Source organism: Bipolaris sorokiniana (genome assembly GCF_000338995.1).
Source record: "Bipolaris sorokiniana ND90Pr unplaced genomic scaffold COCSAscaffold_1, whole genome shotgun sequence".
NCBI classification, from domain to species: Eukaryota; Fungi; Ascomycota; class Dothideomycetes; order Pleosporales; family Pleosporaceae; genus Bipolaris; species Bipolaris sorokiniana.
The window spans coordinates 2664697-2690805 of NW_006911895.1; the positions used below are offsets into that span (position 1 = coordinate 2664697).

The 26109-nt window shown below is 51.7% G+C and overlaps 7 protein-coding genes across 7 annotated transcripts; 4 read left to right on the plus strand and 3 right to left on the minus strand.

Annotated features, from left to right (window-relative positions):
* Window positions 1-1181: 1181 nt before the first annotated feature.
* On the minus strand, window positions 1182-9273 carry COCSADRAFT_106976 (uncharacterized protein). Its single transcript, XM_007696905.1, has 3 exons — window positions 8389-9273; window positions 3986-8335; window positions 1182-3936 (listed from the first exon to the last, which is right to left on the minus strand). The coding sequence occupies exons 1-3, from the start codon at window positions 8878-8880 to the stop codon at window positions 1474-1476; spliced, it is 7305 nt and encodes a 2434-aa protein (XP_007695095.1). The 5' UTR covers window positions 8881-9273; the 3' UTR covers window positions 1182-1473.
* Window positions 9274-10210: 937 nt separating this feature from the next.
* On the plus strand, window positions 10211-10972 carry COCSADRAFT_22063 (uncharacterized protein; the record flags this gene model as incomplete). The annotated part of the gene is made up of 4 exons (XM_007695897.1): window positions 10211-10241; window positions 10323-10404; window positions 10425-10646; window positions 10765-10972. The coding sequence occupies 4 exons, from the start codon at window positions 10211-10213 to the stop codon at window positions 10970-10972; spliced, it is 543 nt and encodes a 180-aa protein (XP_007694087.1).
* Window positions 10973-11086: 114 nt separating this feature from the next.
* Window positions 11087-13868, plus strand: COCSADRAFT_32554 (uncharacterized protein). Its single transcript, XM_007696136.1, has 3 exons — window positions 11087-11321; window positions 11380-13177; window positions 13233-13868. Exons 2-3 carry the CDS (start codon window positions 11384-11386, stop codon window positions 13527-13529), a joined length of 2091 nt encoding a protein of 696 aa, XP_007694326.1. The 5' UTR covers window positions 11087-11321; window positions 11380-11383; the 3' UTR covers window positions 13530-13868.
* A 1891-nt stretch (window positions 13869-15759) lies between these two features.
* Window positions 15760-18936, plus strand: COCSADRAFT_195632 (uncharacterized protein). Its single transcript, XM_007696906.1, has 6 exons — window positions 15760-15906; window positions 16136-16196; window positions 17006-17900; window positions 18026-18116; window positions 18304-18395; window positions 18447-18936. The coding sequence occupies exons 1-6, from the start codon at window positions 15868-15870 to the stop codon at window positions 18928-18930; spliced, it is 1662 nt and encodes a 553-aa protein (XP_007695096.1). The 5' UTR covers window positions 15760-15867; the 3' UTR covers window positions 18931-18936.
* An 894-nt stretch (window positions 18937-19830) lies between these two features.
* On the minus strand, window positions 19831-23192 carry COCSADRAFT_106981 (uncharacterized protein). Its single transcript, XM_007696907.1, has 6 exons — window positions 22881-23192; window positions 22746-22810; window positions 22520-22684; window positions 22116-22465; window positions 20107-22066; window positions 19831-20046 (listed from the first exon to the last, which is right to left on the minus strand). The coding sequence occupies exons 1-6, from the start codon at window positions 23017-23019 to the stop codon at window positions 20026-20028; spliced, it is 2700 nt and encodes an 899-aa protein (XP_007695097.1). The 5' UTR covers window positions 23020-23192; the 3' UTR covers window positions 19831-20025.
* Window positions 23193-23333: 141 nt separating this feature from the next.
* On the plus strand, window positions 23334-24972 carry COCSADRAFT_132220 (uncharacterized protein). The gene is made up of 2 exons (XM_007696908.1): window positions 23334-23468; window positions 23541-24972. Exons 1-2 carry the CDS (start codon window positions 23406-23408, stop codon window positions 24807-24809), a joined length of 1332 nt encoding a protein of 443 aa, XP_007695098.1. The 5' UTR covers window positions 23334-23405; the 3' UTR covers window positions 24810-24972.
* A 48-nt stretch (window positions 24973-25020) lies between these two features.
* Window positions 25021-25796, minus strand: COCSADRAFT_215053 (uncharacterized protein). The gene has a single exon (XM_007696909.1). The coding sequence runs from the start codon at window positions 25582-25584 to the stop codon at window positions 25096-25098; it is 489 nt and encodes a 162-aa protein (XP_007695099.1). The 5' UTR covers window positions 25585-25796; the 3' UTR covers window positions 25021-25095.
* Between the last annotated feature and the right edge of the window lie 313 nt (window positions 25797-26109).

Genomic DNA, 26109 nt, shown 5'->3' on the forward strand with positions numbered 1-26109 from the left:
GCTTACCGCTTCGAGATATGCGACTCGCCCACTATGAATCGGTTTCTGTCACTGCAATCTGCGAGACTGCCCTAATTCAACGGTTTTGGTCAGCTTTGTAGGGGACGCCCATGTCTCAAGCCGGGAGGCGTCCACACAACAGCGGGATGCCAGGGTCATCAATGCAACGGTCTTGCCTGAAGATCATCAAATGCCCTGTCAGACACGCGTCATGACACTTCATTTTACCGTGCCTTTCCTGCCTTTTTCTTCTTTTTGACATTTCTTTTTTGTTTCCGCAGACGGTCAGCCCGCTCGTCCCTGGAAAAACGGTCGCGCCATTTTTCTTTCTGCTGAAAGCTACACATGATGGCTCCGAAGTCAGTCCGCAATAAGGTTGTCGTAGCCCGACATTGTCTCGCGTTTCGCTTTCCCCGCGTTACAAGATCTACGCAGTAGATGTAGAAAATGATCTCCGTGCAAACTTTATATCAATACTGTCGTCTTCATATCAGTCTCAGAATGAGTTGACGAACTAGTGGAAAGTGCTCGACCATCAATGTTTCCGCTTGGGCATCGTTTGCCAAGTGTATACACATCTACCACGAAACAATGCCACCAAACTTTGTATCTGTGGGGCATCCGGTTTCTGAAAAAGATACATATTCTGCCTCAAAACAAGGACTCAGCACTTCCGCCCCTTGACCCTACTATGTACTTACAGGCCTATATGCTCTGATGTCACACTGTGCCAAGCATATACATACGATAATAATGTGCGCACTCTCCTTATGCTCGTACTATATGCGGTTCCCCGCACTTCCCTTTTCATGCCCCTCGTGCAAATCATACAATGCAACGTTTCCCTGCCGTTCCAGCCCTCAACAGCCATATTTCGCTTCTACACCCCGCCGCGTCATGGTGCCCAGAGCGTGACTGTGACTACAGAGAAGCGACTCAGGGGAAAGTCAAGCATGTGGGAACTCTATTCGGGACGAGTCCGATCTTGCTCCGCGAGACGACTAGCAATGATCGACCAATCTGTACACCTCATCCCTTTGTCTCGCAAGATCACAATCATCACAGCACAAGCATAGAAGTCAGATTTGCGTCAGAAAGAGAACAATTAATATCATTTGTTGGAAACAGGCATCGTGGTATCTCGCAAGCAAGCTAACAAGCAATTAAGCAAAAAAAAAAAAGAGAGAGAAAGAGAGTAACACAAGTGCGTCTGGTATCTTTTACAACTCGAAAAAAAGAGATAGAAAAACACAAACTATGCACACCAGCATGGAACAGCTTGCATCTCTTTTCCTCTTTCCTCTACATTGAGAAACTCAAATTGCTTCAAAAACATTACGTTTCGTACTTGATTTTGTCCGTAACCCTTCCATACCTTTCTTATGCAATGCACACATGCATATCTTGTCACACCTTAGTTTGCTATCATGAAGAGAAAAAAAGGCAGACTTCTCATCTCCTTACTACAAGACCTTAAAGATCCGCACTCTTGGGGTTGACGAGGTAAATATCAGGCACCTTGGGTACTTGAGGGCTCTTCTGCAGGGCCAGTTTGATCGCTTCTCTCGTCTTGACGCTGTCTTTGTTGTCACCGCCCCCTCCAGTAAGCCTCCGCATGCCGCTTCTGAACCGACTCCTCGCATCCTGTGCTATGGGTTTGACCATATTATCAAGATGAAACGTATTGGCCTTGTCGGTACTATTGGATCGACCGGTGGCATATTCATCGTCGGAGAAGGTCTCATTCTGTTCGTCCAAGGCAGTGGATGAAAGCGAAGGGGAAATACGCTGGGGTTGGTTTGGCGCGGACGGCGAAGTTACAGAACGAGCATGGAGACCACCGGGGCGTGAAGGATTGCTTGCCGGAGGAAAAGCGGAATTGGCAGGGCCAGCAAAGGAGCTAAAAGCACCTGGTGTCATGACGCCAGGGTCCCGAGCTGGTGAGAGTTTTACGTCGGAAATGAATCCAGATTGAAATGATGTCACCGAAGCGTTACGCGTCAGGGACTTGTGCAAGATGGGCGCCGTCTGCTGGTCGTATAGATTTTCGCGCATGTCATGAGCGTATGATCCATTTGTAGAACGTCCCAAAGATGAAAAATTGGGCAAATCAGTTAGTGTCTCAACATCATCATCGTCTTCGAAAAAGTCGTCAAGGCTGTCTAATTTCATGACCAGCTCCCCGATGTGGCTATCACCACGGGTGTCTTCGGATGTCATGGTTGCAGTTCGGTGGTAATCAGACAAGGGGCTGAAAGGAAATTCCTCTTGGCGGAACTCCACCTTGGGCGTCTCTGTATGTGGCGCATGCAATTCCCCAAAGTTGCCGCAGGTATAAAAAACAGCATGAACATTTGCTCTCGTCAACTGAGAATGCAGAGCAGGCATTGGAATCGACCATCCACTCTCTTCAGGAATACCATAAAGAGACTGTGTCTTTTCAAACTGTTTCTTGTACCCTCTGGTCGAATGCGAACCTGCCATACTCATACGTATATGTTGCTTGTCGAACGGTGCGAGCGTGCTGGTCATGTTGAGATTGATAACAAAGTCGAGGACCTTCAATGCCTGCGGGCAGTATGCGCTTTGCAAGAGTCGTAGGAGTGGTGAAAAGAGATCAGAACCCTTTAATGCCATATCCGGTTTGCGCATGTCAATTTCAGGAAGCAGGAGACATAGGGCCTCCATTGTGTTGATCTTCATCCAGTCAATCTTGTTCATCAACAGACCAAGAAGGAAGACCAGGCTGCCGAACTCGTGATCAGGAAAGAATGATGAACGTATTGCCAATATGGTCTGCGCAAGAAAGTCCCTTTCATGACGATATCTTCCCATTGCAAAGGCAGTCAAGGTCTCCGAAAGCAATGTAAACTGATAGTGCTGCTCAGCGACTTGGGCAAGCACTTCAGCAGTAGCTCTTGTATTACTGCTGTGCACGGAGGAGTCGAACGAACGTAAAAACCTTGGCAAGTTTCCGAGGACGGTATACATCAGTCGGCTGTCGTCGCCCACAATACGACTGGAAGGCAAGACTACCAGTCGCTCCAAGATCCGTAAAGAGCGATCCAGACATAGACTTGATCGGATGCCCTTGTATGTGAGCTGAGACAGGCCCTCAAACTTCCCCTCCCACTTTTCTGGGCAACTTTGTTCTAATGTCCTGAGGACATCCTCGTTTCCTAGATCAAGCTTGTCCAGGAACCTGTCCAGCATGAGTAAGCTCTCCATGAACTCGCCCTCATGTATCGTGTCCAAGCAGGCACATGTCGTCCAAAAGAGTTGTGGATATTGGATGAGATCTTCTGGTGTTAGTGCCTCAATAATGGTTCTTAGTGTTGTGAGTATCTCCATCGAAAAGGTCTGGATGTCGCTTTCCTCGTCTGATATCGTGTTCGAAAGTCTTGCCAGCATGTCGGAAAGCATCTGCTGATCGAGCGAACTCAGAATACATCGGAAAAGCTGGAATGATCGACATGCAATGTGTCGAACAGGGCAGGAAGTTGCCCAGTTCAATGCTACTCTTCCCCATGCTTCTCTTAACCCAGGGTAGGCAAAGGAAAAGAACCTCATCACCTCCCCGGAAACGTACTCCATTGGCTCAGGCACTTTTGTGGTTGAGTCGACTGCAGCTTTGCCGTTCTCATCATCGTAGCTCCACACAACCTTGCTGTCGCGTTGTCGAATGCCCTCAACAAAATCTTCGATAGACCTCTTGTCAATGCCCGGTGTGTCGTCCTCAATCTTCGAAATGACAAGTTCGTGAATTAAATGCACGAGCATCTCACGAGCCTGGTCCTGTACAACAGGTGTATAGTGATCCCAGAGGACCAGGACCACCTGCAGAAGCAGAGGAATGTGCTCTTTTGCAACCTCAACAGGAGAGACCATTAGATCTACTAGCAAGATTAGACAAACCTGGCCCAAAGCGAAGCCCGACTATTGAAGTTAGTATTACAATAAAATAGTGATTGAGGTGGGTACGAACCTGCTTGTTGCTGCTAGGCAAGACTTTTGTGAGATCGGCCAGGTAGGGGAGATTCAGAGCATCAGGCGGTGGTGGCGAAGGTTCGCGTTTTTCGCTTACCATAGATCTAGGGTTGATCTGTAGCAGCAGAAACTCGACTACTTTCAGGCCAGCGGGTGTAGTAGACAAGTGGACAACAATCTGCTTAGAGTAATCGACATAGTTCTGCTCTCTTCTATCCAAGCAGAGGTTGATGACAAAGTTCAGGATCAACTGGACATTGCCACCGTAAGGTCCAGTTGCCAGTGCTTGCCAGAGGGCTTGGATTTCGTTGTGCAGAACATTACCAGAAGTGAAAGTGATCTCGAAAAGGTTGACCAGCAGCATGTAGGAATTTGCCGTTGGTCCTCCATCTGGATTGACTTGTAGTTCGACTGATTGTACCCAGGGAAGCATAGCAGCGACCATGTTGCGTTTGTGATCAGGTTGAAGGTCTTTAAAATAGTAGGAAAACTGCGAAAAGACTAAAAACGCAAGCTCGGCATGTTGCTTAGCCAGCCTACGTGACGTCTCAAACTGCGCAAGTTTGTACACAGCGACTGTCTTGTCCGAAATGCTGATGTCGAGGTCTTGTAGCTTGGAGTTCTTTCCCTCGCGTGCTTCGAGTGTTCGCAGCAGCCGAGCAGACTTCATGCGTATCTCGCTGTTCTCATGGCCCAGTGTATATAGGCCTGCACTCAGCACCTTCCAGAACGGCAAGGTGTAGTCTTCATGTTGTGTAAGAACTTGGGTAACCACTGAGAAATAGCTGTAGAGGGCCTTCCCAGAGGGAGCGAGGTAACACATCTCGATTGCTTTGTCCAGCAGAAATGGATGCTCACGATTGTGAAGGATGAGGTTTGAAAGCGCCCGGCGACCAATAGCGTGCGTCCGGTCACTAGGTGTCTCGAAGATACTTTGTATCCAGGAAAGAATGCGCATGACATCGAACTGCAGCAAAACCTTGCTATCAGTCGTAATACTGACGGGCCCCCCGCACAATGCGGCCATGGCGCTCAAAGCGGCGGTCCGAAGGTCCCGTTTCTCGATTTCAAGCGCTGCTGTTGCACTGCCTTTGTTGCCTGTGTCCAGTTCACGGTCGAGAATGGTACGGCGCATCTGTTCCTCACGCTGCCGAACTTGATGTTGGTTCGCAGAGTATCCGCACCAGTCTTCCATCAATGTAAAGGCAGCTTTTCGAGCCTGGAATGGCATCCAGTGCAGAGGGTCTGCTGTTTTGTTGATGCCCACGAAAAGAACTTCCACTAGGCCACAGTAATGCGTGCGCAGCTTCTGATACCGTGCTTCAAGCTGCACTTCTGCGTCGCTGAGAAAGATTCTCAGGTCCTTGGTATAGTTCATCAGGTTGTTGATGATCCACTCATCATTGTAGGCCTCGGGTGACTTCAGAAAATGTTGTGCTGTCAGCTTGTATACATGCGTAATCTCGGTTCGAAGATGATCAGTTCGATAATTCATCGGCCGTGGGTTGCTGATAGTCCTGTTGTGGTTGCCCAGACGCATCTTGGCCTCCTCTGAGCAAGCAGCTACGATCCCTTGAAGGGACTCTAGTAGCGTGCGGTAGAGGTTGAGATTGACAGACCCAAGGCCGATGACAGCAGCATCTCGTATGGCGCCATTTTCCACGGAAAGGAATGGCAAGACCTTGGAAAACAGTTCTGTAGCAGTGTGTAGCCTAGTCGTGCTCGTCTGTGAAGACTTGGAGCTTTTCCGTGAATGATGTCCCTGCGTGGCTGAAGTGGCTGTTGGGCCCAAGCTGGTCAATGTTGTAAACGCAAAGATGAGGTAGAGTTTCCATTGCTCGACTACAATCTCCGGTGCCGTGGAAGCAAGGCGGCCACTGGGTTTATTACTAGTGGGTTCGTGTGGCGAGTACGGGGTTGAACGCTGGCCTTCAGCCAGGGAAGATAGAGTCCGATACATCTGAGATAGTCTTGCGCAAACAATGTCCCGAGTGAGCGTGACAGCAAAAGGACAAATCTCAAAACTGATTCGCACCAGGTTTGGAAAGATCTTGAACCACAGAGTGGAGTCGTAGGGTATATCACTACTACAGAGCTCAACGAGTGTGCTCTGTACGTTGCTCTTGCGCATGCCGCGTTGTAGGCGACTCCGCTCGGCTAAAGACAATGTGTCGTCACTGATATCAAGGACTCTCTGCGGGCTACCCTCCATGACGCGAATAATCCTGGTGTTTGAGCCTCCCAGAGCTGTATCGAACTCGGTGATGAGGCGGAGTACGGTAACGGCATAAGAACGAACACGGCGGGAAGGTGAACACAAGAAGAAAATACCATGAGATTCGACCTCTTCAACATGAGCCCATACCGATGAGAGGTCAAGCTGAGCAGCGCGATTGCCAGAGCCATCATCTGGGGTGTCCAGTGCTGCTTTGCGCGTCTTTCGCTTGATTTCTTCGATCCATATCTGGAGCAGTTCGACATAGAGCTTCAATGTGTTCTCAATGTGCCCGGGACCGAGCATGCCACCGTCAGACATTGTAGCATACCGGTCGTCGAAGTTGAAGATGAATCGTGCAAACCCAATTGTGACTTGTTGAGCATGAGATTGTCGTGCTATAGACTTCAGGGACTGGGCCGAGGATACTGCGATGCTTCCTTGAACATGCGCCGTCCCCGTGCACAAGAGATTGACGAGGGAGTTGAATGGGATGTGCGGGGACAAGCAGCGAGGCAAAGCCTGGACAGCGACGTGTAGTAGATCATAAAATCCTTGCCTAGGATCTGTAGTGGTTAGGTTTTCTTCGCGACGACCAAAGCTAAAAGCATCCGCCATGGGCGTTTTTGGTGTCTGCACAGAGAACTTCTCGTCCAGAACGGCTTGTCCACCAAAGGCATTATCACAAATGATGGTGATCTCGCCCAAAATTTTACAGAATCGGACATAATGCTCTTTAGCCACCTCGGTAAAACCGCTAAAGTCAACAGGACGCGAAAGACGTTCTTCCTTGAGCAGGCTAGACTTTATGGGTAGAGGTTGTAGAGGCCGCGGGCTACTGGGAAGTGCAGGCAGCTCGTTTGACAATGCATTGGGATCATAATCAAACGTCAGTGGAAAAGGCGGCTGCTCAGTGTTCTCCAGGTCTGCCATGATGGCAAGGAATGAGCGAATTCCAATGACCATACGCTCTGGCTCGAGATTCTCGACGCGCAGTTCTCGATTTGACATGAACATTTCCGAGTTGAGAAGTGGAAATACGATTGTTTTGAAGCAAAGGTCCTGGTACCTGTACCCAATGATGCGCGTGAGCTGTATCAGGGGTTCTGCTATCACAGGTTCGGTGGAAAGATAAGATCTTCTTCCAGGCTGGAACACCATCCGTATGATCTCGTCTAGTCGACGCACAGCAACATTGGGTGCCTCGGTGCCTCGTCGATATATGTAGGTCCACACGAGTCGACAAATGCCACGAAGGGCAATGGGTCTAGTTGTCCGTTCTTTGAGCCGGGGCTGAGTCGACAGGGCCAGTGCGAGCCATTGGGAAAGAAATATGTCGGTAGGGGATGCACACAGGATGGCAGCCATGAGTGGGAATGCTTCATGCCAATGCTTGGGTTTACCAAGTAATATGGCAGCGCGCTGCTTCATGAGCTCGATCACAGCCTTCCATTTGGGTGTATTGAGCTCTACGGTCGCTTTTGAAGCAATGCGGAGTAACAGCTCCCTCAACACTTGGCAGTAAGCATACTTGACCGGTTGTCCATGGGCGCTGGTAAACAGCTTTGCCATTGAAAGCATGAAGTCGCACGTCCGGTCCCAGACGTCTTCGGGGTAAGACTCGACTTTCATGTGCCTTAGTGCGCAGATCAACAAGGCGCCTTTGGCCTCGTGATCTTTATTGTACTGGTTCTTTGCAGCCAGATGGCTGTCTACCATTCTCAAGTCGGCGATGAATTTCTCTTGCACCTGCTCGAAAATAAGTCCACTCAGCACACCAAGCAACTGGCTATAAATAGTCCAATTAGCGAGGTTGAGGGACGATATATCCACCAAGTCCGGGTCTACAGTGCTGAGTTGGCCGTAGAACAGACCTAGGAGGCGATCTGCCATTTCGAACGTGAGATTCTGAAGATCGGTCTGGGTCATGATCTCAATCAAGACACGGCAGAGAATATAGGTCGAGACGGTAGAGCGCTGCTCAGCCTGCGTCACGGTATGCTGCAGTGCAAGAATATGCTCAGCGGGCGATGCTACCGAGGCCGTGGGCTGGGTGTCTGGCTGTTGCGTCGACTCGGTGTTTCGCCGTGAAAGGGCGGGGTAGGGATGGGGTACTGGACTGGCTTGCCGTGCCTTGGATACATCAGTAATGTCCTCGTCTCTCAAAAGGCAATTCGGGGGCCTACATTGAGCAGCTGGGTGCGCTGTTTGGACGCCTCTTCACTCTTTGCCTTGCGCCATAGCATTATGGTGTCGATTAGGGGCTTGGGCTTCTGGCGAGCAATATGACCCAGGGCCGCTATGAGCTGATCAAAGGTTGGGTCTACCCCAGGACCACAAACGCCTTCGACCTTTGCCTCGGGCTGGCCTCTTTCCGTCGTGCATTGGTTGATCTTGTGCTCAGCCTGGCTGATGAAGGAGTTGAAGAGGTGGTGTAGGGCATATTCACCCACTGTCTTGAGCTCATGGGGGTGCTGGGGGTGGCGGGATTGGGAGCGGTGGTGGTTATGGCCTTTACGCGAGGATCTCGAACTGGGCGCCCGCTCAGGCTTGCGCAGGGGGGCATAGCCATCGGCATGGACCGGCTGGAGGGGAGGGCTGGCAAAGGGGATCCCGGAGGCGGAGCCAGGCTGCATGCCGTTTGCAGCAAAGGCATCGGCTATGGATTCTTGCGACATGACGGCTCCATCGATGGTGGCACCGGCGGCAGCGGCGATGATCTGGGGGCTCAGGGGACTCGTGGCGGGCGAGTTGACAAAGCTGGTGTTCCGCGAGTGCTGGATGCCGTGCACGATGGAGGTGTTGCGATTGTGGGCGTAAGAGCCCGAGGGCTTGCGTTCGAGCGTGGCCAGGGTGCGGTCGGGGCTCGAACTGCTACTTGCGCCTTTTACGGCGGGCGTCTGTGAGCGGGAAGTAATTGTTCGTGACGAGGCTGTCAGTGCCCTTCCACGCGTTTGGCTGGGCTCGCGTGAGGCCGAAGAGGGGTGGTGGTCTATATGGTGCGACACATTCCCAGCCGGTGGCCGGGCTTGCAAGAGAGGGAACGCTGCTGATTGACAGGCACAGAAGGGGTCAGCACAAAGCAGGTGCAACAAAGCAGCAAAGCCGTCTCGACGACCATCTACGGCCGAGCATGGCACAGCAGAAGGCCGGCATAGTAGTCGAGAGGCGAGCCGTGTGGGGAGGGTGTTTCACGGTACCGTGTCCCGGGTTGGGGACGACTAGAGAGTCACAGGGGGTGGGCGGGGGGAGAAAGTTACTTACACATGCCGCCGACTTGCCGTGCAGCATCTTCCACGTCTGGCAGAGGATCTTGCAGCCCGTCGCCAGAGGCTCACGACAACAAAGGCAAGGCGGGTGAGGGGGGCGCGCTGGCTGTCATTGATGTCTTTTGGGGTCGAGGGAGTGGGTAGACCCTTGCCCTGTGCCTGACGGCTAGCCCATTTGGCGGCAACGATCATCAATGGCGCACCGGCAGCGTCGCGGCTCTGGAGATCCATCCGGATTTAATGTGCAATCCCACGTGGAGGACCAATTTGGCCATGCAAGTCTGGTACGCGCAGCGTTGAACTGCACGTGAGAGGTATCCTGCTTGGGTTGCAGACCGTCATCGACTGCCTTGGCTGGGACAGCGAAGCAGGAAAGGAGCGTCACGTGAATGGCCCCGACCAGAACCTCGGGGGGCTGGCTGGCTGGCTGACTATGTAGTAGTAGATTGAAGTGCTCCACGGGCACTCCCCAACAACAACAACTGGTATCACTGGAAAGAGGTATACGTATGTACGTACATTTGTATATAAGTACTTAACTACTCACTATGAGTATTACAGGAAATTAAACCCATACGCACTTAGATTCGTCCATTCTCCGAAGCACTAGCCCCATGTGGTCTATTACCGTGCGCACACAGGGAAGTCGGCGTCTCGCTACCCTCCGTAATTAACAGCGGGTACGTGTGTGGATGTAAACGGACGAAACCGATCCAGGCCAGGCGAACCTGCCATAAGAATGCAGCATAGACCACAAAGTGCGAGAGACGGTAGTTTTCCACACTTGGGCAGTCGGGCTTAGTAGTTGCACACTGGCATGTGAAGTTGGCAAAACTGATCCTTTGCTGCAGGCAGCGGTGATGACGCCAGCCCCGATTGGGTGCTTAGTAAACTGGCGTACATTGGTATATCTACGCCTACAGATGTCGATATGTATGCTACATGGTATTTAGAGCGGAAAGCCGTCGGCCTGTCGTATTGCATGTTGCCCAGCCGGAATACCGAGTGGCCGAGAAGCCAAATCTTCGGAGACGGTTGATTTCAACAGAAAAAGCAGCCTTGTTGTCCAATGACTTGGCTGGTAGTGAGCTCGCCACTAAGACTATAATAGCCAAGCAGCTAATCGGATCAGATGCTTGTTTGCAGCAGCTAGGCATAGACGTGCAAGTAAGTAGGTGTGTACGTAAGCAGCTAAGTGTCCAATACATACTTAGTACATACATGTGTACGGGCCAGGCAAGTTTGGCGGCAAGTCGTAGTACTAGCATAGCATGTATGGACGTACACGTGTAGTAAACGCCGGTCAAGACGGGCCAAGGACCGCCCTGTTCTGGCTGATGAGCACTTCGGTTTGCACCTTTGTCCGCCGCCGACTCTCGGGCATGGGGACAGTGACCGATCATCTGGCGTGAGCGTTGGTCGGCATTGCTTGACCGGCGGCCTCTTCACTAATGCGGCCAGCAAGCAGGGCTTCGCCTTCGGGAAACCCAGGGCTCCATAGCCGGCGGTGGCAGATGGCAGCGAGTCTGGGGCGGGACGAATCGGCTCCGGCTCTTGTCTGTGACGGCACTATCTGGCCCTAACGATCGCCTCGTCAGCAGGACGCTGCACAGCACAAAACGCACGCAGACCCCTAACCACAGGGGAAAAAAGTATTACATCCCACGCCCCTCCGTGTGCTGGTGTAAGTGTCACACATTGCTTGGGGAACACCAAGTCGCAGACTATATTTAAGTCTCGGGCCCCGTCAGCCGCTGCCAATGCTCCAGGGCCGCTGCAACGTTGCCTGTACATAAATACTACTGCCCTCTCGCTTGCCCGCCTTCGGTTGCCGAGTGATAGATAACAGTGTCAGTGCTGCCCCTCCGTCTTTGTTTCTCTCGTGCCTCCTGCTAACGCCTCTCCCAGCACCATGGCCCAACTCGATACCCTCGACATTGCGGTGCTGGCCATCCTGCTGATCGGCACTGTCGCCTACTTCACAAAGGGCACCTACTGGGCCGTCTCCACCAACCCATACGGTAGCTCGCTGGCCGCGGCCAATGGCGCTGCAAAAGCGGGCAAGTCCCGCAACTTCATTGAGAAGATGGACGAGACGGACAAGAACTGCATTGTCTTCTACGGCAGCCAAACGGGCACCGCCGAGGACTATGCCTCGCGTATCGCTAAAGAGGGCCAGTCACGATTCGGTCTCAAGACCATGGTTGCTGATCTCGAGGAATACGACTATGAGAATCTCGATACCTTCCCCGAAGACAAGCTTGCCATCTTCGTCATGGCCACCTACGGCGAGGGCGAGCCCACAGACAACGCCGTCGAGTTTTATGAGTTTATCAGTTCCGAGGATATCGTCTTCTCTGAGGGCGGCGGCATCAGCGACAAGCCTCTCACCAAACTCAAGTACGTCGCATTCGGTCTCGGCAACAACACATACGAACACTACAATGTCATGGTCCGCAGAGTCGACGAGTTCTTGACAAAGCTTGGTGCTACCCGCCTGGGCTCGGCTGGCGAGGGTGACGATGGTGCTGGTACAATGGAAGAGGATTTCCTCGCATGGAAGGAGCCCATGTGGGCTGCCGTTGCCGAAAAGCTGGGCTTGGAAGAGCGCGAAGCCTTGTACGAGCCCGTCTTCGAGGTCACCGAAAAGCCAGATCTCTCCCCCGAAGATGACACCGTCTTCCTCGGTGAGCCCAACAAGAACCACCTTGAGGGAAACCAAAAGGGCCCCTTCAACGCCAACAACCCCTACATCGCCCCTATTGTCGAATCTCACGAGCTCTTCTCCGATCCTAAGCGAAACTGTCTGCACATGGAAATCAGTATCGCTGGCTCCAACCTGTCATACACCACTGGTGATCACATCGCCATCTGGCCTACCAACGCTGGCAAAGAAGTCGATCGCTTGTTCAAGGTTCTCGGCAAGGAAGACAAGCGTCATACCGTCATTGCTGTCAAAGGTCTCGACCCCACTGCAAAGGTTCCCTTCCCTTCGCCGACCACCTACGATGCCGCCATCCGCTACCACACTGAAATCAACGCTGCTGTATCTCGTCAACTCGTCTCGGTCATTGCTCAGTTTGCTCCCAACGACGACATCAAGGCTGAAATCACAAAGCTTGGTAGCGACAAGGATTACTTCAAAGAACAAGTCACTGATCGCAACCTCAACCTAGGACAACTTCTCGAGATTACTGGAAAGGGCGCCACTTGGGACAAGATCCCCTTTTCTTTCCTCTTCGAGACCATGGTCAAGATCCAGCCCCGCTACTACTCAATCTCCTCATCCTCGTTAGTACAGAAAGACAAGATCTCCATCACTGCCGTCGTCGAGTCCATCGAGAAGCCAGGCGCGCCATACGCTCTCAAGGGTGTTACTACCAACTACCTGCTGGCCCTCAAACAGAAGCAGCACGGAGACCCCAACCCCGATCCCCATGGCCTCAACTACGCTATTACCGGTCCCCGCAACAAGTACGACGGTATTCACGTCCCTGTACATGTCCGCCACTCCAACTTCAAGCTTCCCTCGGATCCCTCAAAGCCCATCATCATGGTAGGCCCTGGTACCGGTGTCGCACCTTTCCGTGCCTTTGTCCAAGAGCGAGCTGCGCAAGCCAAGGCTGGCCAGGACGTTGGCAAGACTGTTTTGTTCTTCGGATGCAGGAAACAAGCAGAAGACTTTATGTATGCTGATGAGTGGAAGGTAAGTTCATGTTACTCTTTGTCGACTGTTTTGCTGTTGCTAACATGGCGTGCAGCAATATCAACAAGACCTTGGCGACAAATTCGAAATGCACACAGCATTCTCTCGAGATGGCCCCCAAAAGGTCTACGTGCAGCACAAGATCGAAGAGAATGGTGAAACTGTCAACCAGCTGCTCGAGCAAAAGGCTTACTTTTACGTCTGCGGTGATGCCGCACACATGGCCCGTGAAGTCAACACCTTACTCGGCAAGATCATCTCCAAGTACCGAAATGTGTCCGAGACCAAGGGTGAGGAGATTGTAAAGGCCATGAGGGCATCGAATCAGTACCAGGAAGATGTCTGGTCATGAGGGGCTAGACTAGAAATAAAAGGGCGTCTGGGAACACGGCTTCTAGAACATGCATTTTCACGGTTAGATCTGGAGTGGACGACGGCGTTTGATCTAACAACAACACTTGGTCTTGGGCCCTTTTTGGATTTGGATTTGTCGCGCAATAAGTTCATTTAATGCTGCTGAAACGCGTGCTTTGGCATAGCCTGCGATGCGAAGAGGTCGTTTGATAGATAACGACACCTGTATTCTGTATCGTATCTCGTTCTGGCTAGGGTTGATGTAGGTGCTGTACCAGAATAAGAATATTGAGTTCCGCACAGTTTCATGTAGTGGCTCCCTGCTGTGAGATGGACAAGTTCCGCTAGGCGTGATTGTTGGTACTGATTGGTCATGGTCATGCAGTGACTTGTGTTGAGGTTGCTTCCCCTTAACCTTATCTCTTCCACCAACTTCCATTGCTATGCATACATACAGGCCAAGCCGGGACTAGCTGTTCACTTTGGTCCTCGTGGCTTTTAGCAACGACTGCGCCGCGATAATCATCTATGCACCGCTCTGGACACAAAGCCTAGAGGCGGCCCCCAACATTTTACTTTGCGTGCCAGGATTCTCGCGTCGCAGGCCCTAATTGCTCAAATTTGCAGGCATATATGGCTATATAGGCCATGACTCTCAGGTCTGTGACAGGACATTACACAACAATCCCAGTTAAGTGTGGTTTTCTGTATCTACCTGACCGTGCATTGGATCCACAGTGACTTCCTTGACTGTAGGTTGGCGTGAGCCAGTCACTCCCCGCCACCGCCTAAGCATCTGCGGAGCAACTACTCAACATCATGCTCAACGCAGTGAGTCGAGGCTCCATGGAGTCTCTTTTACAATTCAGGGTTTGATCGTATCTGCTTGTTGTACGGCGCCGTAGACGCGACTGGGAAGGGCTTGGTCAGCCTTGTTGTTTTTTACGATTGCGGTAGCGAGGAGATCCAGAATCCAGGTCTGAGGTTGGACCGAGTAACAATGTTGAATTCGTGACGGATCAAGACTGAAGCGGTTCTCCACAAACTGGAGCAAGCCATTACATGGGCGTATGCGTGCGATGAATATGCGGCATCCAGCGGCCACACTACATGTAAAATTCTCTTGAACGGTCCTTACAGGCAGGCATGGCGTGGACAACTGACGAATGACGGTACCTTGAAGCGCCACCCTTACAGGGTTCCCTGGACTCCCTGATTCCTTTGCTGCTTGTCGGGAAACAGTCGGTCAACTCTTATTACTCTGCGATATCGGCATGTGGCCAAAACGCGAGCATGGATGTTTAAACAGCCGGACAACGATTCAGATAGTTGCGCAGCAGCTGATGCGACACGGTAATCGGTTCGGTAGCGGCCATGCACCACGTGAGGAAGCAGACAAGTCTCCGTTTGTCGAGCTCGTATTACTTGAGTAGAAAAAATGGTTCCAGGTATCCACTTCCCGAGGACTTGAGAGGGGCATGTATACAATCCTAGTCAGTACGATCTCTTGCTTTGGCTGCACCTCAAGTCTTTCATGTACTGATCAAACTTCGATAGCCTCTCTAGTCACTACACCGGGGCGCGCGTTTCTCGCATAGTGTGGGCTTGATGGTCTTGTTTCTCGAGATGATGACGTTGGGCACACTGCTCAAAGGAGCTGGTTAGGCCCAAGCCTGTGGATCGGCCCTTGCATTTGCATTACCGTCGCCGATAGCAGAAAACCGTCGGGTACCGAATATATTTGAAGCAAGGGAGCTGGTGACTCTCAATCAGGTGTTCCATAGGCTCCCATCACTCGAGGGCGCTTCCTCAGCGGTATCGTGTGGGTCTCCACGCATCCGCTTTGAGCTCTTGATCCACATCTTCATAGACAGCACTGGCTGCACGGCGCCGGCTCGTCGCGCGGGTTACAAGCGTGTTGCACATGCACGGGCTGGGATGCTGTCACAGGTAGAAAACGAGCTGGCAAGATGATATGAAAGGAGGAGCGCCCTGTTTGTGTAGCATAACCAACACGATGCTTGCTGATAAGTTCTCAAAAAGGAACTATACACGTCTGAGAACATGGAAAACAGATCTTTGCGCGATTCCGAGGGCTGGATGGAGTGTACAAGTCACAAAACGACAGGTCAAATCTGCACTAGGGAAGGAAGCACGACGGATTTCGAGTGGCGGAAAAGATATATATTGGTAGCGTTCAGATATCCAGCGGCCAGCAACGAAGCCTTGCGGTTGTGATTCTGTTGCAGCGCTTCTCAGCCCTGCTGCAAGGCCGGTGTGGCTGCATTTGCCGTTATATTCTGGGGGAAACTTGACTGCTGCGGGGAGGAGACGCCATGTCGTCTGTCTGCTACACACGGGGAGGTGACGGCTGCGTCCGTGGGATGCACGCAAGATACACAAAGGCTGATACCACATACTTTTGCAGCTTTCGTGCTGCTCTCACGAGGCCAAATGCATCGTCATACACAGCTCCACGACGCAACGCCCTCATGTGATAAATTAGACCAACATTCCGCCGTAGTGAGAAAGATGGAGCAGAAGACCGCACATTTCATGACTGCCAGATTTTGACATGAATACTTGCAATAGCTCTTTCAATAGTATTCCCTAAGACATCTGCCGGCGCGACATCTAAACGGAATCTGCCGCCACCGAAACGCAGGTACCCTCGTCGTTGTTGTGTACGTGGATATCTTGTTGATACAATTGACTTCAGAATTTGCATTGCTGGGAAGGTGAGTCCCCTTGCTCTCTACCTTCGTATTGCTGGGCGGCTTCCTTGTCGAGGGCGAGACTTCCACCTGCGTCTGCACCACCATGTTCACCAAGACAACACCGCCGTGGCTCTTTCCCTTCTGCAGCGCCTGGGCGCCGCCCTCTTGTACCACATCTGGCTTCGCCCTCCCATTTCTCTTCTTCTCTCCTCCACTCTTCTTCGTCTCCTTCTCACCAGTACGCATCAGTGGCCACATTCTTTGTAGCTTTTCGCCGGTCAGCCATCCATCTCAACACACCTCGATGCCTTGCTATCATCTATCGTGCCGATGCTGACTGTCCAACAGCTTTGGAGTCACTACCGGTCCCCCGCACATTGCAAAAACTTGACATTTACGACCTGGTAAACCCCTTTCACCATCCCAAGTGGCTTTTCACTTTCACCGTCTCGAGTCCACTAGCTCCCCTGCAATTCTCGAGTCACTATACGAGGTCCTCCCCTTTCATCTTCATTCGTCACCATACGATCCCGCTACGTCACACCCTGTCCACTAGAATTAAGGCTAACCTTCTACTCAGAGCAACCTTCTTCTCTGCATCTCAGTCTTCCTGTTCGCACTCGTTGTTGAGACTCTAACTCGTCTTCCCCCGAGGTTCGCATCCTCAGTCTTCCCAGAACTACTCGCAGCTCAAGAGCGCGACAACACTCTTTCCACCAACTGTCTCTTTTGTCTGTAATCTATTTCCCTTGCAAAGCTACTGCAATGGCTGCCAACGGTCGTCAACAGAGCTACGTGGCTCCTACTGCCGGATATAAGGGTCAGCATACGCTCAACAATCAAGGTCATGGGTCCGCCCAATACCTCCCCCGAGGTCTGCCTATGTCCCCCCATGGTGATAATGGAATGCAAAGTCTGACGAACAACATGGCAGCCCTCGGCATGCACGCTTCGTATGGATCGTCTGGCACCTCCAAGTCTGCCAACTCTGCACTCCCAAGCGGCTCTTCTGACTACGGCAATATCCCGATATCCAACGGGCAGGGACTCTGGGTCCCAAACCAGCATGTCATCGGATCCATATATCCGATGATACCTGGCGCTCAGCACCAGGCCGGTATGGCGCCTTCTCCTGGCATGTATAGCCATGCTGGCACGTACCTTCAGCAGGCAGCATATCAGTATGGCCAAGGCGTCATCGACAACAGCCCTGTACCACCTGCTTGGGCGACTCGTATGTCATCGGCCGAGATTCCGTCGCTCATGACGCCCCGCCGTGACTCCATCTCTTCCAATGAGAACGATAACCCTGGTACGCCTCATGGTAGCGGTGGCATGTACCGTTACGGCAACAACACCGCTATCATGGATCGTTCCCCAAACGCACTTTACTTGAGCAGTGCTACCCCTTCCCCATCACAATTGGCCCATCCCTACCAGGTCATGGCCCCGATACAGAAGCAGCAAACCATACCTACATTGCCTCCACATCTGTTGGCGCTGGTGCACCAAGAGCCACCTATTCCTCGGGCTATTCCCGCTCCTAGCTCCCCACACAAGCCACTCGACCGTAGCCTGGAGAACAAGACTGGTGAGACCAACGTCTACATCCGTGGGCTGCTTCCTGAGACTACGGATGAGATGCTTCATATGTGGGGCAAGCGCTTTGGTGACATTCAGAGCTCCAAGTCCATCATTGACCTCAAGACCAATCTTTGTAAAGGGCAAGTGACTTATTGTTCATCATACCCCTGTACTTACTGACTCATTGATACAGGTTCGGCTTCATCAAATACCATAACTTCGAGGATGCTGAGGACTGCATTCGCGGCTTTCACTATCTTGGATACGAAGTCAGCTTCGCTCGTGTATGTTCCGATTGCTCAAACACTTATCTTGACTTGCTCACCTCTTATAGGAATCCTTCTACTCTAAGCTCAAGAAGTTCGCCGATGAGGGCAACACCAATCTTTACGTGTCCAACATCCCCAAGAACATGAATGAGCATGTAAGTGACTGCAGAACTCTTCTTTTCCCGTCTCTAACAAAAAACAGGAACTCGCCTCAATATTTGCACCTCACAAGGTGTGTTCGAGCAGGATACTCCGCGACTCTTCTGGCACTGGTCGTGGCGTCGGCTTTGCTCGGTAAGACATAGCACCTTCTGTCAAAGATCGGACATCACTAACTGTCACTAGTTTTGAATCTCGCGACATCTGCGACCTGGTCATCAAGGAGTTCAACAATACTCCTGTGTCTAAGCCTGGCGGCGAAGAACATCTCATTCAGATTCGCTTCTCAGATACACACGAGCAGAAGATGCTGAAGCAACAGACTGCTGCAGGCCGTGTATTTCGTGCTGCAGAGTATGAAGTCGGCGTTGCTCAGGCCAGGGCTATGGGAACGCCTGATCGTTACCTTTCCGTGTCCCCAATCTCGCCAGGCCACGCCAACGAATTCGAGATGTTCATGCGCGGCCAGCGGCAGCCATGGTCGCCCCCAGTACCATCTACACTGGGCCCTGCCAGGTCTTCGGTATACTACATGCCCCAGGGTGGACCCATCAAGAGCGACGATGGTACTTCGGAGAATGGCGTTGAAGTCAAGACAACCCCTGCGACTCCAGTCAAGGCTGATGACAAGTCGGCTTCCCCAAGCCGATTCTCCAACCGCAAGGACTGAACGCACATCTTTCCAAGTCACCTTTCACGTACTTATTCTTCACAACTGCTGTATCAGCATCAAACTGTAGTATCCTCTTGGAGACTTCTTTGGCAACGATCGCATACTATGAGCACAAGCTGCCTGGAACCCGTTATCTCAATGTGTCACATCGCAGCACTGTGTCTGAAGCTTTGAGCTTTCGACATTCATTCCTGCAACCCATTCCGGTCTCTATCTTCACATAGTGGGGTCCTTAATACTTTTGCTCTTGACCTCGTCACCTGGAACATATCCTTCTCGTCGAAATCAGACTCGCGTTCCTCTCTAATAACTATGCTTGGGCGACTTCTTCTTTCATATTTTAGAAGTATTTGTTAGTATCTGGGCAAGCCAGTGAACCAAAAGGATGTTAGGATGTTATTCAGGACATCTCGTTTGTTTCCTCATCGATGGCGAGGGCAGGATTCATAAGGGTGACTTCTATGGTCGAATTTGTCGTAGCTTCAATAGTTCTTCGTATGATACATTTTCTTGGTGCTATGTGATTTGACCATGGCTACCGTTGAAGGTCCATGTTTGACTTTGGTGCTCTTTGACTGCGCACAACACAGCTCTCGTTGCCTTTGTGGAAATATGAGCCGTCACAGACAGGCCATGCCCCGCTGTCATTACTTGGGCAAAGTTTGGTTGCTTGTGAAGGGCTGTCAATGATAGTCTTGACTGTTTGTCAGATGAATCGCTCATGATATCGGATACGTTATACAGGCTGCAGCCTACATATACGCCTTGGCGAGAGGGTTAATCTGTACTTGTTACTTTAGTTTGTACGTCCAACAGTTGACCTTGGTCCTATTATGCAATTCCTTTCATCGCAGTAATTTCCAAAAAGAAGACGACGTATACACGGCGCAAAAGGATGTGATGCAAGGCAGAAGGGCAACAAACCCCTGCGTAAATCTATTAGGATGTACAAAAGTGCCGATTGTGCACAAATGCTGCCTATGTTCTACAAACGATAAAAAGAGAAACGCAGAAGCGAGCCAATAATCATGTCACGTTTCTTTTTCGTTCCTTTCCTTTGATCTTTTCCTTTTTTGGCTTTGATCATGTCGCTCAGTCTTCCCACTCTGGGTTCTGTAATTATTTACATTAGCATTTTTGCATCATTTAGAGATTTGAAAATGGCTAGCTTACCTTGCGCAGGATAACCACACCTTCCAGTACGTTTGTCAGGCTGAGGTACTTCTCGTCTTCCAATTCCGCTCTCTCGCCGTGTGCCAGCAGCACCGGTGTGCTCTGTGTTTGCCATCCAGTGATGGTCTTTGGGCGACCAGCCTGACCCACAATGTCTACTGCTTGACCAACGCGGACATTTACTGTGAGTGGCTTAAGTTCCTCATCGAGAGTAATGAGGAAGCGCGGTGACATGGCGGTAGCTAAGTAGTAGAGGAGGTAGTGTGAGTCGCCGGCAACAAAGGACTTAGCATCAATGAGAGACACAAGGACGGTAAGAAGACCTGAAGCTGCGACGCGAGACAGGACCTGGCGGTCAGTGTGGAATGGGTTGAGAGAGAGCGTACCCTTGCCAGCATGCAAGAGACCTTGCGCTATGCGGACCATGAACAACGCGTTGGGGTCGCGGTGGTAGTAACTGGCTAATTGTCGGAGAAGTTGTGCCAGACGAGCGTTGTTGGTACCGGCACCGCAGAGACCCATGGCAAAGATGGCATTGATGGCGACATCGTTGTCATTGTCGTGAGAGTATCTTGAAAGGGTGTCGTAGACCTTCATCTGTGGGTTGCTAGGGCTGATGAGACCCAGAGCAAGAGGCACAGCCTTGCGGATGTTGGCCTCGCCGTAATGCATCAGGTGACCGAGGGTGCGCAGAATCATCTCTTGGCCGACGTCCTCGCCCATAGCGACCAGTGAAAGACCAATAACCGCATATGACTGAAGGAGCTCGTCACCCTTCTTCTCCTCGCTCTCGTCCTCAATGTGCTCATTGCAGATGTGTAGCAGTTGCTGGATCTTCAGCACAGCACCAGTACCCGCCCACGCACACACCTCGGTGAGAACAGAGGCAGACTTGGCCATGGGGTGGTCGAGCGCCTTCAATGTTTCCAGAATGACGTCGACCTCTTCTTGTTGGCCAAAGAAGAGTAGAGCAAGACCAAGGGCCATGAAACGAGTCCACTTGTCCTTGAGTTGCTTGGTTCGGTCCTCGTCCAAAAGAGTATTCATCAGGGCGTCTGTGACGTCTCCATTGGCGGAGCCGACAAAAATCATTCCAAGAGACAAGGCTGCCATGGCGGAGAGCTGCATGTCGAGTGTGGTGTCACTGACCACCGGCAAGAGGACATCGAGGAGGTCTTCCTTATTCGACCCCGCGTATGCAAGACCAAGACCCATGATGGCAGCCAAACGAATGTTCTTGTTCTTGGAATTTATGTTGTCCTCGTCTCCTAGGAGAGCCATGGCGGGATCAGAGTCCATTCGTACTCCAGAGTTGAAGATACCAGTGGCGAGCATAGCACCAGCCTTGACCATGTCCTCTTCGACTTGAGTGTAGGGGTCAATTCTATCAAGACCCTCTTCAACATCCCAGAGCATAAGCATACCCATGGACGCGGTTGTTGAGAGCATACCCTCGTCTTTGGTCTTCCATACCCAGCTAGTCTTGGTAGCCTCGCCTAGCATGAGCTTGTCGTTAGCATAACCTGCATTGACAAAGGCATTGACAAATGCGGAAGCGAGGTTGTGTCTGGCGGAGTCGGTGTTGGTGAGGCCGGCGGTCCTGCTGCTCTCGAGATGCGTCTTGTAAATGTCATCGGGAGACTTGGGGTCCAGGATGTTTAGCTCTTTGCCGAGGGCTCGGAAGTGATCAGGCAAGCGTGTGTTGTTTAGACACTCCTGCAGTTCAGGGTCTTCGTCCTCGGATACGTCGAACCATATCCGCTGTCGCCCGCAGAGGAAGGCCATTTGCCTGCGAATGGACTTGTCCTTTGTGGCATCAAAAGCTTCTTGGATCAGCTCCTTCTCGTGTAACCGTATGGCTATCGCCATGGCCTGTGTGTACTGCTTGTATTTGGCATAGATGCGGTAGGTGGTACGGAGGAACTTGTCATTGTCCGGGTATGTGAGCAGGGGTACGTTGCTATCACGGTTAGTAAAGTCCACAACGGTACATCATGGAAAGTCCATACCTGACCATGTAGAGCGCTACCCTTGAGTATGTGTTTTCGTCAACGTATTGCTCAATTTGGTCAATCATCTCGAGCTCGGACAGGATATCGACAGCATCGGCCTCGGCGTTGTGCTTAAGAAAGAAGGGGACAAGGGTCGAGGCGAGGTCGGTCACATCATCGGTGGATTTGTCGTCATTGAGGCGGTTCTGGTATTCGGAGCCAATTTCAAGCGCAAGGTGGCGCATGTACTCGTGGCCCCATGAGCCGAGATCTGTGGAGGGGGCTTCGAGACGGTACTTGAGACAGTCTAGGCGCTCCTCGTCGGAGTATGTCATTCCCAGAACGGACATCATGTCGGCGAACGATTGCTTTTTCTCCAATTAGCCCTGTCTTCGCGCCCTTGAACAGCCACATCAACGTACCTTGTTCTCGCCGGCTGGCCATGATGCGTAGGCCTTCTCTAGGCTCTCGTAGTGTGGTCGGAGGAACTTGAGTGGCTTGGGCACAGCGGTCATAGAGCTCGTCGATGTCTTGATGAATTCCTTGATCTGGTCGAGTGCGGGCTTGTACAGGCTGGTGTCGGATCCCTAGTAGAGGCACAAGGTCAGCGCATGTTGCGGGGAGCACGGGAGAGACAACATCACATACCAGTATCCGGTCTGCAAGCATGTCCAGGTCGCTCTTGAGCTGTTGGTCTTCCTCGCTAAGCTCCTCTGCCGTTGACCGTCAGTATATAATCACCGAGATAGCTGCCATCCCAGCTTGATTGCAGGCCAAACATACCGCCAGTCGTCGCCACGCCGCCCTTCTTGTCCTCTGCATCGGGCTTTGCGTCCTTGCTCTTGTCTGCATCGTTTGCGGTCGGCGCCTTGCCCTTGCCCTTGTCGGCAGCCGTGGGCTTCTTGTCGTCGTCCTTGGCCATGTTGATTACGATATGTCGCTACCACCGGCGGCGAACTATGTCTATTGTGCGGGGAGATAGCGGCGTCGACGGCCGGTAATGAGGGGGCTGCGTTTGGTGATGGGAAATGTATACGCGCCGCTCGAATGAAACGGGAGCAGCTTTAAGGCTGGTGAGGGGGAGTGATAATGGGCGGATTGATGTCAACGAGGCAGCTCTTGCGTTCGCGTACCACTTCCGCCGCGCTAGGGCCAAGCACCGTCCGCCGATGATGAGCTGCGGCGGCGGCAGCAGGCGCTCAGACCCTCTCTCGCCTTTGAACCATCCAAAAATTATATTCTTCCACTCACCCCAACCCCAGCAACCTCCTTCACTCTCACCCGGACAGCCGTCGGAATACGCCTGCCATGAAGCTCAACGTCAAGAACATTCGCTACCTGACAGCCGACGACTGGCGCGTCCTGACTGCGGTATGCGCCCATAGCCCGTATCTTCGTCTGTGTCTATGGTGGGGGGACTAACGCTGATCAAGACCATGACAGACAGAAATGGGCAGTCGAAACCATGAGGTTGTGCCCACGCCTCTGATTTCTCAGATTGCCGCTCTCCGCTCAGGCACTGGCGTTCACCGCTGCATTTCCAACCTGGCCAAAATTGGCCTCATCGCAAAGGTCCGCAATGCCAAATACGACGGCTATCGCCTGACGTACGGCGGCCTCGACTACCTCGCCCTCCACACCCACCAGAAGGCTGCTACCGTCTACTCGGTTGGCAATCAGATTGGCATAGGCAAGGAGTCGGATATTATTGTGTGTGCCTCCGAGACGGGCAAGCAACTGGTTCTTAAGATTCACCGTCTGGGCCGCATATCCTTCCGCACAGTCAAAGCGAACCGTGACTATCTGCGGAACCGCCAAGGTGGCTCGTGGATGTACATGTCGCGTCTCGCCGCCCTGAAAGAATTTGAGTTCATGAAGGCGTTGCGAGCAGAGGGCTTTCCAGTCCCTGAGCCCATCGGCCAGAACAGGCACACCGTCGTCATGAGCCTCATTGATGCCTTTCCCATGCGCCAGATCTCCAAGGTCGGCAACCCTGCACCTCTATACGCTGAACTCCTCGCCCTCATTGTCCGTCTTGCACAATATGGTCTGATCCACGGAGACTTCAACGAATTCAACATCCTTGTCGAGGAGCATACAGAAAAGGATGGCAACGTGACCCTAGTACCTACTCTTATCGATTTCCCGCAAATGGTTTCCATCGACCATGCCAATGCCGAATACTACTTTGACCGCGACGTCGCCTGCATAAAACGCTTCTTTGATCGTCGTTTTGGCTTCACAAGCGACGAGCCCGGCCCATTCTTTAAAGATGCGACAAAGAAGCTGGTCAAGAGGTTGGATGTCGAGGTGCAGGCATCTGGCTTCAGTAAGAAGATGGCAAAGGAACTGGAAGTTTACATGAAGGAGCACGGTATTGACGGCGACGCTGCAAACGCCGAATCAGGTGTGGATGGTAACGAGCCTGGTGACGAAGATGAGGATGGAGCTGGTCTTGAGGAAGACTACGGCGAGGCTGAAGACTACAATGACAATGAAGGTGGACCAGTTGGTGACGACATTTCTGCCGAAACCGAATCAAAGGGCGACAACGAGCAGCATGCATCCACAACACTCGCTTCTCAAATGACGATCCTCGAGATCAGAGACAACGACCCCCTACCAGACCTCAACGACATCAAGCCACCTTCACCATCTAGTCCTACAATAACAACAAAGGCAGCTAAGAAGAAGGCCGGATGGGCCTTGTAAATTCGTCCAACCCGCCCCTTCAATTTCACCACTCCTCCTTTTTCAGCGATACCCACGATTCCACACCACGCCTAGGCACTTGCATCTAAAAAAGTAAAATTTTGAGACATACATAGACATGAAAGAGAAAAAGCAATGCATGATTGAATGATATCCATTTCTCCATCTACCTCCTGCTTCTACATTATCACCACATATGCTCAATTACCTCCCCTGTATGCATCTCTTCCGCTTTTATCAGATCAGTTCCAGCCCAACAGACAATCACTACCACTGTCTTTCCCTATCACCCCAACAACACAAAGACATCCGCAAACACACCCTCCTTCCCCAACGTATCTCTCGCATACTTCTCCTTATCCCTCCTCACCTCCTTCTCCCACGCTCTATCTTCCTCCTTGCGCACTCTCTTCACTCTCTTTTCTTCCTCGTCCATGATAGCGCGGTACGTCACGTACCACTCCGGTTGCCCCGTACTACTACGAGCGCCCCGCGTGTTTTTGTGGGGAGAGCAGCGGGCCCCCATAGAGTAGTTTTGTGGCTTAAGGAGAGACTTGGGGTTAGGTTTGCGTGTTGGATGGAAGATGGAAGAGATGCGAGGGGAGGATAAGTAGCGAGATACGAGATCTCGGGTTTTGTGAGTGTCTTTTGGTTTCTTGGTTGTTGATTTGGGATTTTTGTTGCTTTTAGTGAAGAAGAGAGAGTTGTTCTGGGTACGGTGCTGGTTGGCTTGAGATTTTGGGTTGACAAAGAGGGTTGAGTAGTGTGAAAGCATAGTGGGAGTTGATTGGGTTAACTGGGCTGGTAAGGTTGATTGAGTTGGTAGGGTTGATAGAGCTGATTGACTTGATCGGGTGATTGAGTCAGTTGAATTAGAAAGTAAAGTAGTATCAGTACTACTGGTGTGATTTTATACATAGTGAGTGTGCGCATCGAGTTTGTGCACTTGGAGGTCCGGCTACATGCGGTCATATGCACCGGTTTCACTCACACTTTTTTACCATTCTGGGAATGCATAGGCCATTCCGGTTAAGGTTTTGGGTATTTTGGAGGCCAGGTAGTCGAGTTGATGGGCCGTAGAGGCTACTGGTAATAGCAGAATCATGGATTTACGTGTATAACAGGTTCAACAAAACGATATATCTCATGTTGAAGTGGTCTTCTTCTTGAAAACCAAGAAATACCAAATCGGCTCTATTGGGTATTTCTATTGGGTATCATAAGCCACTGCCACCTTGTACAAAATAACGTTTCGCCGTTAACAGCCTGTTGCTGAGTGGCGATCCAGACCAACCAATAC

What these genes read in the sequence shown, in the direction of transcription:
- COCSADRAFT_106976 (XM_007696905.1), bottom strand. Translation starts at nt 8,880, where the DNA reads ATGTCGCAAGAATCCATAGCCGATGCCTTTGCTGCAAACGGCATGCAG. An exon ending in AGCGCACCCAGCTGCTCAAT is followed by an intron (nt 8,336 to 8,388) that starts GTAGGCCCCCGA and finishes GATGTATCCAAG; the next exon opens with GCACGGCAAGCCAGTCCAGT. An exon ending in TGCCTAGCAGCAACAAGCAG is followed by an intron (nt 3,937 to 3,985) that starts GTTCGTACCCAC and finishes TAACTTCAATAG; the next exon opens with TCGGGCTTCGCTTTGGGCCA.
- COCSADRAFT_32554 (XM_007696136.1), top strand. Translation starts at nt 11,384, where the DNA reads ATGGCCCAACTCGATACCCTCGACATTGCGGTGCTGGCCATCCTGCTG. An exon ending in TGTATGCTGATGAGTGGAAG is followed by an intron (nt 13,178 to 13,232) that starts GTAAGTTCATGT and finishes CATGGCGTGCAG; the next exon opens with CAATATCAACAAGACCTTGG.
- COCSADRAFT_195632 (XM_007696906.1), top strand. Translation starts at nt 15,868, where the DNA reads ATGTCGTCTGTCTGCTACACACGGGGAGGTGACGGCTGC. An exon ending in CACGGGGAGGTGACGGCTGC is followed by an intron (nt 15,907 to 16,135) that starts GTCCGTGGGATG and finishes CTCTTTCAATAG; the next exon opens with TATTCCCTAAGACATCTGCC. An exon ending in ACGGATGAGATGCTTCATAT is followed by an intron (nt 17,901 to 18,025) that starts GTGGGGCAAGCG and finishes TCATTGATACAG; the next exon opens with GTTCGGCTTCATCAAATACC.
- COCSADRAFT_106981 (XM_007696907.1), bottom strand. Translation starts at nt 23,019, where the DNA reads ATGGCCAAGGACGACGACAAGAAGCCCACGGCTGCCGACAAGGGCAAG. An exon ending in GGCCAGCCGGCGAGAACAAG is followed by an intron (nt 22,466 to 22,519) that starts GTACGTTGATGT and finishes TTGGAGAAAAAG; the next exon opens with CAATCGTTCGCCGACATGAT. An exon ending in GTGTGGTTATCCTGCGCAAG is followed by an intron (nt 20,047 to 20,106) that starts GTAAGCTAGCCA and finishes AAATAATTACAG; the next exon opens with AACCCAGAGTGGGAAGACTG.
- COCSADRAFT_132220 (XM_007696908.1), top strand. Translation starts at nt 23,406, where the DNA reads ATGAAGCTCAACGTCAAGAACATTCGCTACCTGACAGCCGACGACTGG. An exon ending in ACTGGCGCGTCCTGACTGCG is followed by an intron (nt 23,469 to 23,540) that starts GTATGCGCCCAT and finishes AGACCATGACAG; the next exon opens with ACAGAAATGGGCAGTCGAAA.
- COCSADRAFT_215053 (XM_007696909.1), bottom strand. Translation starts at nt 25,584, where the DNA reads ATGCTTTCACACTACTCAACCCTCTTTGTCAACCCAAAATCTCAAGCC.